Source organism: Hylobates moloch, unplaced genomic scaffold (assembly GCF_009828535.3).
Source record: "Hylobates moloch isolate HMO894 unplaced genomic scaffold, HMol_V3 SCAFFOLD_54, whole genome shotgun sequence".
Classification (NCBI taxonomy): domain Eukaryota; kingdom Metazoa; phylum Chordata; class Mammalia; order Primates; family Hylobatidae; genus Hylobates; species Hylobates moloch.
Genome location: NW_026652329.1, coordinates 53,514 through 68,204, shown reverse-complemented (window position 1 = coordinate 68,204; position 14,691 = coordinate 53,514). Strand labels below are relative to the sequence as shown.

The window sequence follows — 14,691 nt, the reverse complement described above, 5'->3', positions numbered from 1 at the left end:
ACTCTTCATATAAATCAATCATCATGTCCTATTATTTCTACAACCTTCACAATTCCTGAATCTGTTCACACATCTTCATTCCCACTGTTAGTTTAGACCATCGTTGCTCACTTGGATTATTTTAAAAACCTACCACTACTTGTCCTGTCTCTACTTTGCCCCGTCCAATTCCTTCTCCACAGTGTAGCCAAAGGGATCGTCTGAACTATAACTCTTATCAGGCCACCTCCCTGATTAAAGCCCTCCCATAACTTCCTGTTAGTCTCAGGATTAACCCTCATCTCCTTCACATGCTGTATGTAGTGCCCTCTTATCTTCCCAGCCTTCTATTTCAGCTATATCTCCCTTAACATTCTACAAACTACTCAGAATACCACCGACGGGTCAGGGTGTCTCTCCCCTCTGGGTCTTTCTATATTCTGCTCTCTCGTTACATTACTCCCCTCCCACCATCTCCCTTCGCTTAGCTAGATAACTTCAGCTTAGCTCTATGTTAGCTCTTTTAGGAAGCCTTCCTCAATGTCTAAACTGCATTGGGGAGCTCTCCTATATACTCCTGCACCGCTCTGCACTTACTCTTATCATGGCACGTTTTACATTGCTCTGAAATTGCCTGTTTACTTGTCCTCTGCCTCTGATGAACTGGGAATGCCTTGATGGCAGGAGTCTCTTGCTTAATGCTGTAGCCCAGTATCTAGCATGCTGCCTGGCACACAGTGTGTACCAGATATGTATTTAATGAATGACTTACAGAGGGGAAGACGCCAAGGCATTTTCAGATAGAAAGGTCAGGATAAAGATTTCAGATAGGCCAAGATGTTGAATCAACAGACCCACATTCAAAAGCAACAAAGATACTAGAAGGTTTCTAGGGAAAGAAAACAGAGATGCACATGATTTGGGAAGATATTTCAAGCTGACTCACCATAGGAGAAGGTGTCTGGCATGGGGACCCCATGTCCAGCCAGTTCTTGGAACGTCCAGAATTTGTTGATGCAATTTAAGATGCTCTGTGGGCGATTGACCAACCGGCAGCCCAGCTTCTCCAGGTGTCGCAGGACAGTGATGTCACTGTCTGACTGCACTGAGGGTGTGGGTACCCGTACAAGCACCACATCTGGGAAGGTGGTGAGAGCCTTCTGGTTTAGCTGGAGGCCTGCAATTCAAGGACAACAGTGAGTGCTGTGCCTGCTATCATTTAGTCCACCAGACGAAATGGTTCCAACAGACTCTTCAAGACTGAACCTAGTAGGAACAGAGCCTCAAAAATGGCCCCCTTGACATCCTGGTGTACAAGGAAACTCTACAGGCAACCCTATATGCCAAACAGACGGGCAGAGCATGATCATGAGGAAACACAAAGGAATGACCAGAAAGAAAGCATATCAAGAATAATCTAGGTTAAAAGAATCCACAGGAGATATACAGTCACCTTCCTTCCCATAGGACAAGTATGACTCAAAGTGTAGTGGCTTGGGAGGCTGAAGGCTTAATGAAAAGGAAATAGTTTAGCCTACTTCAGTAATCGCTACTACTCTTTTATATCTGACTGGAATATTATATAGCCCCTTTTTTTTTTTTTTTTTAAAGACAGGGTCTTACTCTGTCACCTAGGTTAGAGTGCAGTGGCGTGATCTTGGCTCACTGCGACCTCTGCCTCCCAGGCTCAAGTAATCCTCCCACTTCCGACTCCCCAGTAGCTGGAACTACAGGCATGCACCACCATGCCCAGCTAATTTCTGTGTTTTTTGTAGAGATGGGGTTTCGCCATATTGCCCAGGCTGATCTCACACTCCTGAGCTCAAGCAGTTCACTCGCCTCGGCCTTCTTAAGTGTTGGGATTACTGGTGTGAGCCACTGCGCCCAGCTATGCAACCATTTAAATGATTTTATCAACATAATGCACAAATGTCAATGTTACGTGAAAAAACAGGATATAAAATTATAAATAATGCATTATGATCTCAACTATATAAACAGATACAAGTTGGGAACAGCTAGAAGGAAATATACCAACATTTTAACAGTGGGCAATGGAATTACAGGTAATTTCTTCTTTATATACTTGTCTGTATTTTCCAAAATTTCTCCAAGTACTTATTACCTTTACAACAAAAAACTTTCTGAAAAAATCAGTCTACTAAAAATCAGTTCAATTCAATATCAAACAAAACTAGAATGCATCCAAAGACAACCAATCTACTTTGCAAGACGAAGTGATGCTGTACTCCACTGGGTCAAGTAGAAATATTAGCTTGAAGCGAAGACTCAGAGGAACGGAAGCACAGTCTTCAAGTTTCTGAAGGGCTTCAGTGCAGAAGAATTATTTGGCTTGTCTTCTACAACTCCAGGAGACAGATATCCATAAGAGCATTATTTTGTCTGTCTGTTCACTGATATACCCTCAGCACCTAGAATAGTGCCTGCTGCACGGTAGGCACTAGGTGTTTATTGAATTGAATAGATGCTATAGGGAGATAGATTTGGGCTCAACAAAATGGATACTTTTCCACGCCCTTAGGATGTAAGGGCCAAGGCTCATTACTCAAAGATGGTAAAAGAGAGCATGCAAGGGTAAGAGGGGTTCACAGCAACTTGCTTGGTCCCTCCTAGTCCTGACATCCTATGGCTGGTATTACTCTAAGTCATTACCTAGGTCTCTATGGTGCACCCAGAATCTGGTGATGGAATGATGCAGACAGGATATGGGATGAGTAGGGCAATGAGAAGCTAGTTCAAGGAATTATACTTGGTCTGCTCTAATTAACCTGGAAGGAATCTCTAAAATGCTCTAAAGAATATATTGTATTATTTTATTTTGTTTTTTAGACACGGGATCTTGCTATCGCTCAGGATGGAGTACAGTGGTGTGATCACAGCTCACCACAACGTCTAACTCCTAGGCTCAAGTGATCCTCCCACCTCAGCCTTCCAAGTAGTTGGGACTACAAGTGTGCACCACCGTGCCTGGCCAATTTTTAAAAGAATTTTGGGGAGATGTAGTCTTGCTATGTTGCCTAGGCTGGTCTCAAACTCCTGGTCTCAAGTGATCCTCCTGCCTTGGCCTCCCAAAGTGCTGCGATTACAGGCATAAGCCACTGTGCCCATGCAAAAAAACTTTTAAAACACAATCTACAGAGACATTTTATAGGCTTTAACCCAAAGCACCTTCTATTTCGTAAGTGATATTATACTGTATAACCACATAATTCTAGGGGGAAAAGGGTGCTAATGAAGTTACAGTTTCTCCACCAGGTGATGAATAATATCAGTATAAAAGCTCTAGGCACAAAGATGAAAAACAAAACACCCACAAAATTACTACATGGCTCTGAACTGCACACTGTCCCCCATTCTAGGAGATATTTCACTGATTAAAAAGGGGAGGGGTAGGAACAATCATTACAATAAACTGTTTTTTGTACTTCCGCTGATCGTGTGAATCCAAGGAACTGGAACCTAATTCTCAGGGATGATGTATAAAGAGCATCCAAGTTATCTTCACTTTGCCATCAGAAAACAGTATCACTTATAGATGCTTTTACTGTTCTTTGAAAAATTCCTTTGACACTTACAACCCTTGGGGGAAATAATACGAAAGGTAAAAGTAAACCATGTGTAGTAGCCTCAAAAGTGGTTGGAGAAAAAAGAAAAATATTCAAGTTGCTTAAGATAGTAAATACAGAACACCCAGGACAACATTACACAGTGAGATAATATATGTGAAAATGCTTTGAAAACTATAAAATGCTATACATATGTAAGGCACTGGCATTATTACTACACAGACATTCTACTAAGCAAAGTAGGACAATTTATGGAGATTTTTACCACCTCACAAGAAAAACGGCTTTACAACAGAAACATGACCTAGAGAAACGAGAAGCAGCAAAAACGTCTGGCTTTCAAATCCCAACATGAGACCACAGACAAACACTTAAACTTCTAAATGGGAAGAAAAGAATTCAATCATTTCTGGAAATACCAACCACAAGTGGACAGAGACAACTCAGTCTCAACGAGCAGATTCACATAGACCTAGGAAGTCTTACCAGGACTTCATCTCTCTTCTCCAAAGGTAAATCTTTGGGCCTGGCTCATTCCAACTGAAGCCTTTAATAAATGAAGAATGGAATGGGTTAAAGTGTAGCCCAAAAGGCTCTACCAAGCAGTTAGACAGGTCTTGTGCATGCTGGCTGTCCAGCCCTGTGCAGAGAGGGACGTGACAGGTTTAGGGATGCAGTTGCAAAACTAATCACAATCTTTGCCCATTTACACAGCTCTGACATTCTTTTTTTCTTTTCTTTTTTTTTTTTTTTGAGACGGAGTTTCACTCTTGTCACCCAGGCTGGAGTGCAATGGCGTGTTCTCGGCTCACTGCAACCTCCACCTCTCAGGTTCAAGTGATTCTCCCACCTCAGCCTCCCAAGTAGCTGGGATTACAGGCGCCTGCAACCACGCCTAACTAATTTTTTTGTATTTTTAGTAGAGACAGGGTTTCATCATGTGGGCCAGGCTGGTCTCTTGACCTCAGGTGATCCACCCGCCTCGGCCTCCCAAAGTGCTGGGATTACAGGCATGAGCCACCGCGCCCGGCGCTAGCTCTGACATTCTTGCCATGGGCAACTTCACATGCCCCCTGCTCTTTCCCATTGCCACTGCCATCACATTTCTAGTAGTAGTAGACAAGAAGCAGCTGCTCATAGTGGCTTCAGTGGGAGCAACGGTTATACACAGCCATGGCCAAGGACAATTTGGGTTTAAGGCTGGCCCTCAGCAAACCTGTCTGTAAATTTTGAGACCTTTAACCACTTAAGTAATCTCCGCTCCCTCTCACCATTAACATCTCCTCTCAGGAAAGGACCTAACAAACTTAATACAGGATGGAGCTTAATGTATCACCTTTCCCAGGATCATTAACATTTCCACTGCAGTCTACGGACCTCAAGTCAAGGGAACGAAGAGCTGATGCAGGATATCAGGAAGGACAGGGCTCTGCTTGGCTGCCAGTCAACAGAAGGAAAGCCCTCAACAATCAGAGGCTCATGCCCTCCAAGAAGAGATTTCATGTGATTGAGTACCCTAGTGCTCTTGGGTATCACCTTAACTTGGGGAGAGTGAGAGGCAGCTGAGTTGTTTCTGGAATATTTTGGGGTCTCTTAGACTGATCGGTTGGGCTTGAGATTTATTATGTTTGGCCTTAAACCACTTAAAAAAAAAAACTAAAACAACCACTCTATCCCCAAATAGGTCAATAAAATATTAGTGGAAAAAAGATCAAACCTCAAACAAGTTAGGACAGTGACCAATTGCCAACCCAGTTAAAACCAACTTTTTGAAACCAAAACAATATTTTCTCTATATTCTAAAAAAGAATAATCTACTTTTGTGGGTAATTGTGTTCTGATTTCCTTTTGAATTCTCTATTTATATTTGAAAATATTTTAATGTATTAAAAACAAGATAGAAAACCAGGATAACTTTTCCCAAAGAACAGAGTCTGTTTTTTCTAATCCATATATTGGGTTAGGCTGGGCACAGTGGCTCTTGCCTGTAATCCCAGCACTTTGGGAGGCCAAGGCAGGTGGATCACCTGAGGTCAGGAGATTAAGACCAGTCTGGCCAACATGGTGAAACCCTGTCTCTACTAAAAATACAAAAATTAGCTGGGTGTGGTGGTGTGCACACCTGTAATCCCAGCTACTTGGGAGGCTGAGGCAGGAGAATCACTTGAACCCAGGAGGCAGAGGCTGCAGTGAGCTGAGATCATGTCATTGCACTCCAGCCTGGGCAACAAGAGCAAAACTCCGTCTTAAAAAAAAAAACTTCATAACTAGACTTACGCATTTGTATGTGCAATAGCGAAGAAATGCACTTTATGATAAAGAGAAATAGCTTCAGAAATAAATCTTCATTGGAAAGCAGAGTTCTAAAACTTAACCATTCTCAATCATCAAACCAATAGAGGGAAGCAGAGGCATGGATAATAAAAGGTGTTGTAGTTCAGATTTGAATTCAGACAAGATTTTTACTGAGCCTCTATTGTGTTTTAGGTAATTTGCTAAGAACTTTCACACATTATCTCGTTTAAAGGTGTCTTATAATACAGATCCTTGGATAGATTTGATTATAAATGTCTTTGCATTTACACAAAGCCGATACATAATGAGTCACCCTCCAACCTGTGCACGCATGTCACTCACATATGTGTGCACACATGTGCATCCTTGGATTCACTAAAGAAAGCTTCAACACTAAACGGATGTCTGGTATGCCAGAAAAAACCTTCATGTACAAAACAAGCAGAAAAATTAAGAAAACGGCAGGATACTAAAGCATGACAGCAAACAAGGACCTCACTTATGGTAGCTTTTAGAACCATTATATTTGAGCAGGATCATGTAACAGTGGCTGGCAGTGAAACTCTGAAAGTTACCAGAAAGGAATCAACTATATAAATAACGTGAATAGGCCAGGCGCAGTGGCTCACGCCTGTAATCCCAGCACTTTGGAAGGCCGAGGCAGGCAAATCACCTGAGGTCAAGAGATCGAGACCAGCCTGGCCAAAATGGTAAAACCCTGTCTCTACTTAAAATACAAAAATTAGCTGGGCGTGGTGGCAGACGCCTGTAATCCCAGCTACTTGGGAGGCTGAGGCAAGAGAATTGCTTGAACCCGGGAGGCAGAGGTTGCAGTGAGCCGAGATCGCACCATTGCACTCCAGCCTGGGGGACAAGAGTGAGACTTTGTCTCAAAAATAAATAAATAACTAAAAGTGGATAACCCACTTAGCACTTCAGATTATCTTGTGTTATGAGGAAGATGTGTCACCCAAACATGACTTGGCACACCTCCATCAGTTTCCACCTTTCCCCTTATTTCTTCCTACTCCACCCACAGCATTTTCTCGTAAAAGTTATTTTTATTCTTAACAAGTAGATGCCACACCCCTCCTCCTTCCCTTTTAAAGTTCTCTGTGACAATGCCCAAAGACTCACTAAAACCCACAGACATTTATGTGGCCATTTTCTCTTTCCACCAACTGTGATTTTGAGGTGATTTAATTCAATTCAACATTTATTGAACTGGTTGGTGTGACTCAGACACACTACTAAGAAGGAATACAAAGTTGAACTAGACGGTCTCTGCCTACCAGGAGATTATAGTCTCCTCACAGAGAAAGATAGAGACACAACTTACATATTTATTTTTTTCACCCATGAAACACATTGATTGTTTCACATATTCATTCAGTGAATATTTATTTAGCACCTACTTTGGGCCAAGCCTAGTGTTAGTTTGGTTTCTGTAGAAGCTCACTCAGACAAGGATTTAAGTGCAAGTAGTCTATTTGGATAGTAATTTCAGGAAATGTTGGGAGGGGCGTAGAGAAGGGAATGAGGCAAACAAAACATACTTTATCAAGGGAGTTACCACCTCTCAGCAACCAGAGCTGAATCCTGCTGAGGAACTCTAGGAGATGGCTTAGTACATGCACTTCAGTTATTCCACCTGAGAGGCCAGGGAGTTGACAATTTCAAGTTTTTGTTTTGAGACAGGGTCTTGCTCTGTCACCCAGGCTGGGGTGCAATGGTGCGATCTCGGCTCACTGCAACCCCTGCCTCCCGGGCTCAAGTGATTCTCCTGCCTCAGCTTCCTGAGTAGCTGGGACTACAGGCACGAGCCACCATGCCTGGCTAATTTTTGTATTTTTTGTAGAGACAGGTTTTCACCATATTGCCCAGGCTGGTGTCGAACTTCTGAGCTCAGGTGATCTGTCTGCCTCAGCCTCCCAAGTGCTGAGATTTCATAAACTCATAATGTCTACCTCTCAGGGTATGAGCCACTATGCCCAGCCGATTTCAAGTGTTTATACATCAACTCAGTTTTTGGTTAAGGCTGCTCCAAGGGCATGGTGTTAATTTCCTGACCCTTCCGGCTTGCCATACATGTGTGGGCAACATGGGATCCTGTACCAGACAAAGCCCTCTAATAGGTGCAGGTGCTGGTAGTCAGAAGCCGGGCCCTGGTGCAATCAAATGGTAAAAGCCAAAGGGACTGACAGGGAAGCAACAAGCACTGTCTTCTTAAGGGCGGGCATGGGAGTTGAGAGGTGTGAGTAAAACAAACAATATCTCTGGAATTTAAGAAGACAGACAACACACAGTTGTTATTAATGCTGTTAATGTTCTGTGTAGAGCACCTGGGTCTTGTTGAGCAGGGGGAGGGAGAGGAGACTGATTATAACACAATGTGCTAAGTGCTCCAACAGACCTACATCAGGGTCCAGGGAGAGCAAAGGAGGAGGGAGCAGTTAGGACGATTATCTCTGCCTGGGGAGAGAGAACAATCAAGGGAAGTTTCAGAAAGGAAATGTTGACACCTCGTGCCTCTAAGCTCTGAAGAAATGTGGGAAACTAATAAATTCATAATCTCTACCTCTCAAACAAATAAATAGTAAGACATTGCATCTTATAGGCACTGAGTTCAAGAATGTCTTAAGGCTAAAGTAACTCCTTGGAAAGGCCCTTCAAGAAGTTGAAACAACATGAGACGAAAGGGAATTTGGCAAAGTGGATACAGTATTGGCCTTCAAGTCAGAGACCTGATTTATTTAGCTGCTCTCATTTAGCTCGGCAAGACACAAAAATCTCTTTGGGTCTGTCTCCTCTTCTATAAAATGGAAGGGCCCCAGAACCTGGCAAACCTTCCTCCCTCGTCTCCCTCGCCATCTCACAACATGATCTTTCTTCAGCTATGAAGACAAAGCTCAGCAAGTCCTTCTCCTCTGTTCTTATCAGTCACTCAAGTCTCAGTCTCTGAGGCCACATCATTTCCCTGGACTCTATACCCCATATGGCTCTGACACTGCCTTTTCTCATTCCACCCTCCACCTCTTCCCATCTCCACTCTGCCCTCTGAAACTCAATGGACAGAAAATTCCCTTATCCTCAACCTTTTCCGTGTGCCTTCCCTTCACTTTCCTTCTTTTTATGAGTCCAGCTGCACCCTGTCTCTCGCCAATGACACCGCTTCCCCAACAGCCCTCTAAGTTGTAGCTGTTTTCTCCCCTCTCGCCACAGATTACTGGGCCTAGATATCCTCCTGGCTCCTGATTGCAATTAGAAGACCATTCTGCCTTCTCTCCTCCCTAAAATACCCAGCCCGAATCTCATCAGGCCACACATCACCCCTTCTTGTGCAAGTCGTCTACAGAGCCCAGGTCACTCCCTCTGTTCTTGAAGCTTTAGCTCCTTACTCTCACTGTCAGAAATATTGGTGATTTCCATGTCCCTATGAAGAATCTTTCAAGGCCAAGGACTCTCAATGTCTTGACCTCCTTTTCTCCAAGGATCTTCCCCACCATCCCACCTCAGCTACCACTCCTGATTACATTCTAGACTTTGTGCAAGCATCCTTATTCTAATCTCCAACCACTCCTCCTATCTTTCCAGCTTGCTTCTTGTAGTACTATACCTTGACCCAGCTATGCATTGACCTCACAAGAAGCTACCATCCACGGGTACCACCATCTTTTCACTGTCCCTCCGTTCATATCCTCAACTTCCCTTCTTATCCTATTCAAACTCCATAATCAAGCACCATGATCACTTCCTGCATATACCCTCAAATCCTTGCACCCACTTATTGTTTAGGTAAACCACAACTCTGGCCAGACCGATCCAACCCTTTACTTCATGTCCCTCCTTTGTAATGAAACATACCTAGAGAAAATACACAAACCTGCTGACTTGTCTCAAGGGCACCCTTAATGTCTGGCAATCATTATATGTCCCTAGTCCCTTCACTCAACCTCAACACTATTTCACACTTTCTCTTATCTTACACTTTTATTACTTTGTCCCATCTTCTCATTCTTCCTATCTCAATGTGAAAAACTGAAGCAATCAGAAAAGACCTTCTCTGTAAGTTCCCACTATCACATCTACCCACCCACCTGCACCTGTGACATATAGATTACCTTCTCTGCTCTTATAACGGCTGAACTGTCCTTACTCTTAGCTTAGACCAATCCCGCCAAATACGCAGTAGATCCCAGCCCTTCTCAGCCACTTAAAGCACTGCTCCTGCCATCTGCCTGTCTCTCCTACATCACCAATTTCTCCTGCTGTATTAGATCATTCACAACAGCATACAAACGTACCGTTATTTATCCCTTATGAAAAGCCTCTCAGCTGGGCACGGTGGCTCACGCCTGTAATCCCAGCACTTTGGGAGGCTGAGGCAGGCAAATCACTTGAGTTCAGAAGTTCGAGACCAGCCTGGCTAGCATGGTAAAACCCCATCTCTACTAGAAATATAGAAAATAGCCGAGTGTGGTGGCATGTGCCTGTAGTCCCAGCTACTCAAGAGGCTGAGGCAGGAGAATCACTTGAACCCAGGAGGCAGAGGTTGCAGTGAGCCAAGATCGCACCACTGCATTCCAACCTGGATGACTGAGCGATACTCTGTCTCAAAAAAAAAAAAAAGGAAAAGAAAATCCTCTCAATCCTGTCTCCCTTTGGGCTATCATCCTGTTTTTCACCTTCCCTTTACAACAAAACTCTTAGACTGTTTATATTCACTCTTTTCTGCCACTTACCTGAAACTGCTCTTATTGGGGTTGCTAACGCTACACGCACATTGCTAAATCAATTATCATTCCTCATCCGACTTCATCTACCAGCAACATTTTTTTTTTTTTGAGATGGAGTCTCGCTCTGTCACCCAGGCTTGAGTGCAGTGGCACGATCTCTGCTCACTGCAACCTCTGCCTCCCAGGTTCTAGCGATTCTCCCACCTCAGCCTCCAGAGTGGCTGGGATTACGGGCGTGCACCACCACACCCAGCTAAATTTTTTTATTTTTAGTAGAGACGGGGTTTCACCATGTTGGCCAGGCTGGTCTCGAACTCCTGACCTCAAGTGATTCACCCATCTCGGCCTCCCAAAGTGCTGGGATTACAGGCAAGAGTCACTGTGCCCGACCTACCAGCAACATTTGACATGATCTGATCACATCTTCCTTCTTGAACGACTTTCTCCACTTAGCTTACGAGACATCCACTCTCCTGGGTTTCATTTTTCTTTTACTCAGGATTCTTTGCTAGTTTCTCCTACTCACTCTGTCCACTAAGCACTGGAGCTCAATCCCTGAACCCTTCTCTATCTATAGTTACTCTCTTGATAGGTGTGTAAAGGTGCTCCTATGTTGATATCTCCAGGCTAAGCTTTTCTCCTGAATCCCAATCTTTCCATAAATGGTTACCTGACATATCCCCTTGGATGTTTAATGTGCAACTCACACTGAGTTCCGATATTCATCACCTGCCCAAACTTATACCTGTCTTCCTTTCCATATCAGCAAATAACATATTTTATTCTTCCAGCTGCTCAGGCCAAACACTTTGGAGTCCTCCTTGACTAGTCCTTCCTGAACACCCAATACCTGATCCCGTAGTCAAATCCTGACCACTTTGTCTTCAAAATATGCCCAAACCCAGTCACTTTTCACGATCTCCCTTGAAATCATGCTAGCCCAACAATCTCTTCTCACCTGAATTGTAGCAATAACCTCCCAAGCAACCTCCCTACTTCTGCCCTTGGTCCCTCTAGTCTGCTCTCAACATGGTAGCCAGAATGACTCCGTGACCCATTAGGCAGATCATATCATTTCTCTGGTCAAAAGCTTTCAGTGGAGGCCAGACACGGTGGCTCACGCCTGTAATCCCAGCACTTTGGGAGGCCAAGGTGGGTGGATCACGAGGTCAGTTCAAGACTAGCCTGGCCAAGATGGTGAAACCCCATCTCTACTAAAAATACAAAAATTAGCTGGTATGGTGGCACGTGCCTGTAATCCCAGCTACTTGGGAGGCTGAGGCAGAGAACTACTTGAACCCGGGAGGCAGAAGTTGCAGTGAGCCGAGAATGTGCCACTGCACTCCAACCTGGGCGACAGAGCAAGATTCTGTCTCCAAAAAAAAAGCTTTCAGTGGGCCAGGCACAGTGGCTCATGCCTGTAATCCCAGCAGTTTGGGAGGCCGAGATAGGTGAATGACTTGAGGCCAGCAGTTCAAGACCAGCCTGAACAACATGGCAAAACCCTGTCTTTACCAAAAATACAAAAATTAGCTGGGTGTAGTGGTGTGTGCTTGTAATCCAAGCTACTAGGGAGGCTGAGGCAGGAGAATCGCTTGAACTCAGGAGGCAGAGGTTGCAGTGAGCTGAGATTGCACCACCGTACTCCAGCCTGGACAACAGGCAAGATTCCATCTCAAAAAAAAAAAAAAAAATCCTTTAGTGGATTCCCAGCTCATCCAGAGTAAAAGCAAAAGTCCCTCAGTGACCCACCAGGCCCTGTGTATCTGCTTCCTCCCCCACTCCCCTCTCTGACCTCCTCTCCCAATACTTATCCCTTGGCTCACTCTGCTGTGCCACGCTGGCCCCCTTGCTATTCCCTGTTGCCTAAACTACTCTACTTCCAGATACCTAAACGGCTTGTGTCCTTACTTCCTTCAGATCTTTACATGGATACCATCTGGGTGAGGACCACCCCGGCCACCCTATCTAAAATTGCAATCCCCTCTCTTACCTCCAGAAACGTTCTCTTTTCTTTTTTTTCTTGCTTAGCTCTTTTCACCAATATACTATACTTTTTATTACCTTGTTTACATTCTATTTTCCCCATCTAGAATGTAATCTACTTGAGAGGCACAGATTTCTGTCTACTTTATTTTGGTGCCTAGAAACAGTACCTTATACACAGTAGGCCATCAATAGATATCTGTTGACAGGATTAAAAAAATGAAAAAAAATCATAATAATGAGCGTGAAGCCTGCCTCTGTTCCCACTCTCCATTTTATCTCTACTGCCTAGCACAATGCCTGGCACAGAGTGGGCACTCAATAAATATTTATTAAATGAAATAAATGAATGTATAGGATTGTTGCAAAGATTAAGACACAAAAAGTATACTAAAGTATTAACAACAGAGTTACAGGAATGAAGAATCAGTATTCCTGTTAGTTCCTCAACACAAAGTAATCTAAATTTATCACTTTCTCATGGTGGAATCTGGAGTTACATTTTTTTTTTTTTTTGAAACAGGGTCTCGCTCTATTGCCCAGGCTGGAGAGCAGTGGCACTATCACAGGATCCTCCTGCCTCAGCCTCCTAAGTAGCTTGGACTACAGGTGCATTCCACCATGACTGGCTAATTTATTTTTTATTTTTTATTTTTTGAGATGGAGTCTCACTGTGTCACCTAGGCTGGAGGGCAGTGCCTCAATCTTGGCTCACTGCAACCTCTGCCTCCCACGTTCAAGTGATTCTCCTGCCTCAGCCTCCTGAGTAGCTGAGATTACAGGTGCATTCCACCATGCCTGGCTAATATTTATTTATTTATTTGTTTGAGATGGAGTCTCACTGTGTCGCCCAGGGTAGAGGGCAGTGGCACAATCTCAGCTCACTGCAACCTCCGCCTCCCAGGTTCAAGTGATTCTTCTGCCTCAGCCTCCTGAGTAGCTGTATTTACAGGTGCCTGCCACGAAGCCTGGGTAATTTTTTTTTTTTTTTTTTTAGTAGAGACGGGGTTTCACCCTGTCTTGAACTCCTGACCTCAAGTGATCCACCTGCCTCGGCCTCCCAAAGTGCTGGGATTACAAGCGCCTGCCACTGCACCCCCCCAATTGTTTATTTTTATAGAGACAGGGTCTCTATAAAAAATTTTTCAGAACATGTTGTAGGTTTGTGTTAAAACAATATAAACCCAGGCCGGGCGCGGTGGCTCACGCTTGTAATCCCAGCACTTTGGGAGGCCGAGGTGGGCGGATCACGAGGTCAGGAGATTGAGACCACGGCGAAACCCCGTCTCTACTAAAAATACAAAAAAAATTAGCCGGGCGTGGTGGCGGGCGCCTGTAGTCCCAGCTACTCGGAGAGGCTGAGGCAGGAGAGTGGCATGAACCCAGGAGGCAGAGCTTGCAGTGAGCCGAGATCGCGCCACTGCACTCCAGCCTGGGCGACAGAGCGAGACTCTATCTCAAAAAAACAAAAAACAAAAAACAAAAAACAAAACAAAAAATATATATATATACCCAATTATAACTAAAAAACAATTATAATCCAAATTATAATTGTTTCTCGGGACAATGGGTAAAGTGGCCAGGGAAGTGGCTGGAGTGAGGTGAGGCTAGCACTGACATATGCAGATGCAGTGTCCTCCCTGCTAGTGAGGGGAGTGGCAAGGAGGTGAGGTGTGGATGGGTGGAGATGACACAAACATCTCTGAGTGATGGCTGTACTCCCTTCCACCAAGCAGGCCCAACAAATTTGGTGGAAGTGCTCTGATAGCGGCAACAGGTGGTTCAGAAATCTAGGAGTAGGGGCCAGGCTCGGCGGCTCACGCCTGTAATCCCAGCACTTTCAGAGGCCGAGGTGGGCAGATCACCTGAGGTCAGGAGTTTGAGACCAGCCTGGCCAACATGGTGAAACCCCATCTCTACTAAAAATACAAAACATTAGCCTGGTATGGTAGCACATGCCTATAGTCCCAGAAACTCAGGAGGCTGAGGCAGGAGAACTGCATGAACCTGGGAGGCAGAGGTTGCAGTGAGCCGAGATCGCACCACTGCACTCCAGCCTGGGCGACACAGTGAGACTCCATCTCAAAAAAAAAAAAAAAAAAAAAAAA

At 44.4% G+C, this 14,691-nt stretch overlaps 1 protein-coding gene across 1 annotated transcript in view; it reads right to left on the bottom strand.

Moving 5' to 3' along the window:
* LOC116463700 (N-acetylaspartylglutamate synthase A) overlaps positions 1-14,691 on the bottom strand; it is a 43,625-nt gene that overhangs the window by 23,596 nt on the left and 5,338 nt on the right. Inside the window, exon 2 of the mRNA XM_032146912.2 lies at positions 926-1,156. Within this exon, the coding sequence (XP_032002803.1) occupies positions 926-1,156 (231 nt within the window). The remainder of the gene's footprint in view (positions 1-925; positions 1,157-14,691) is intronic.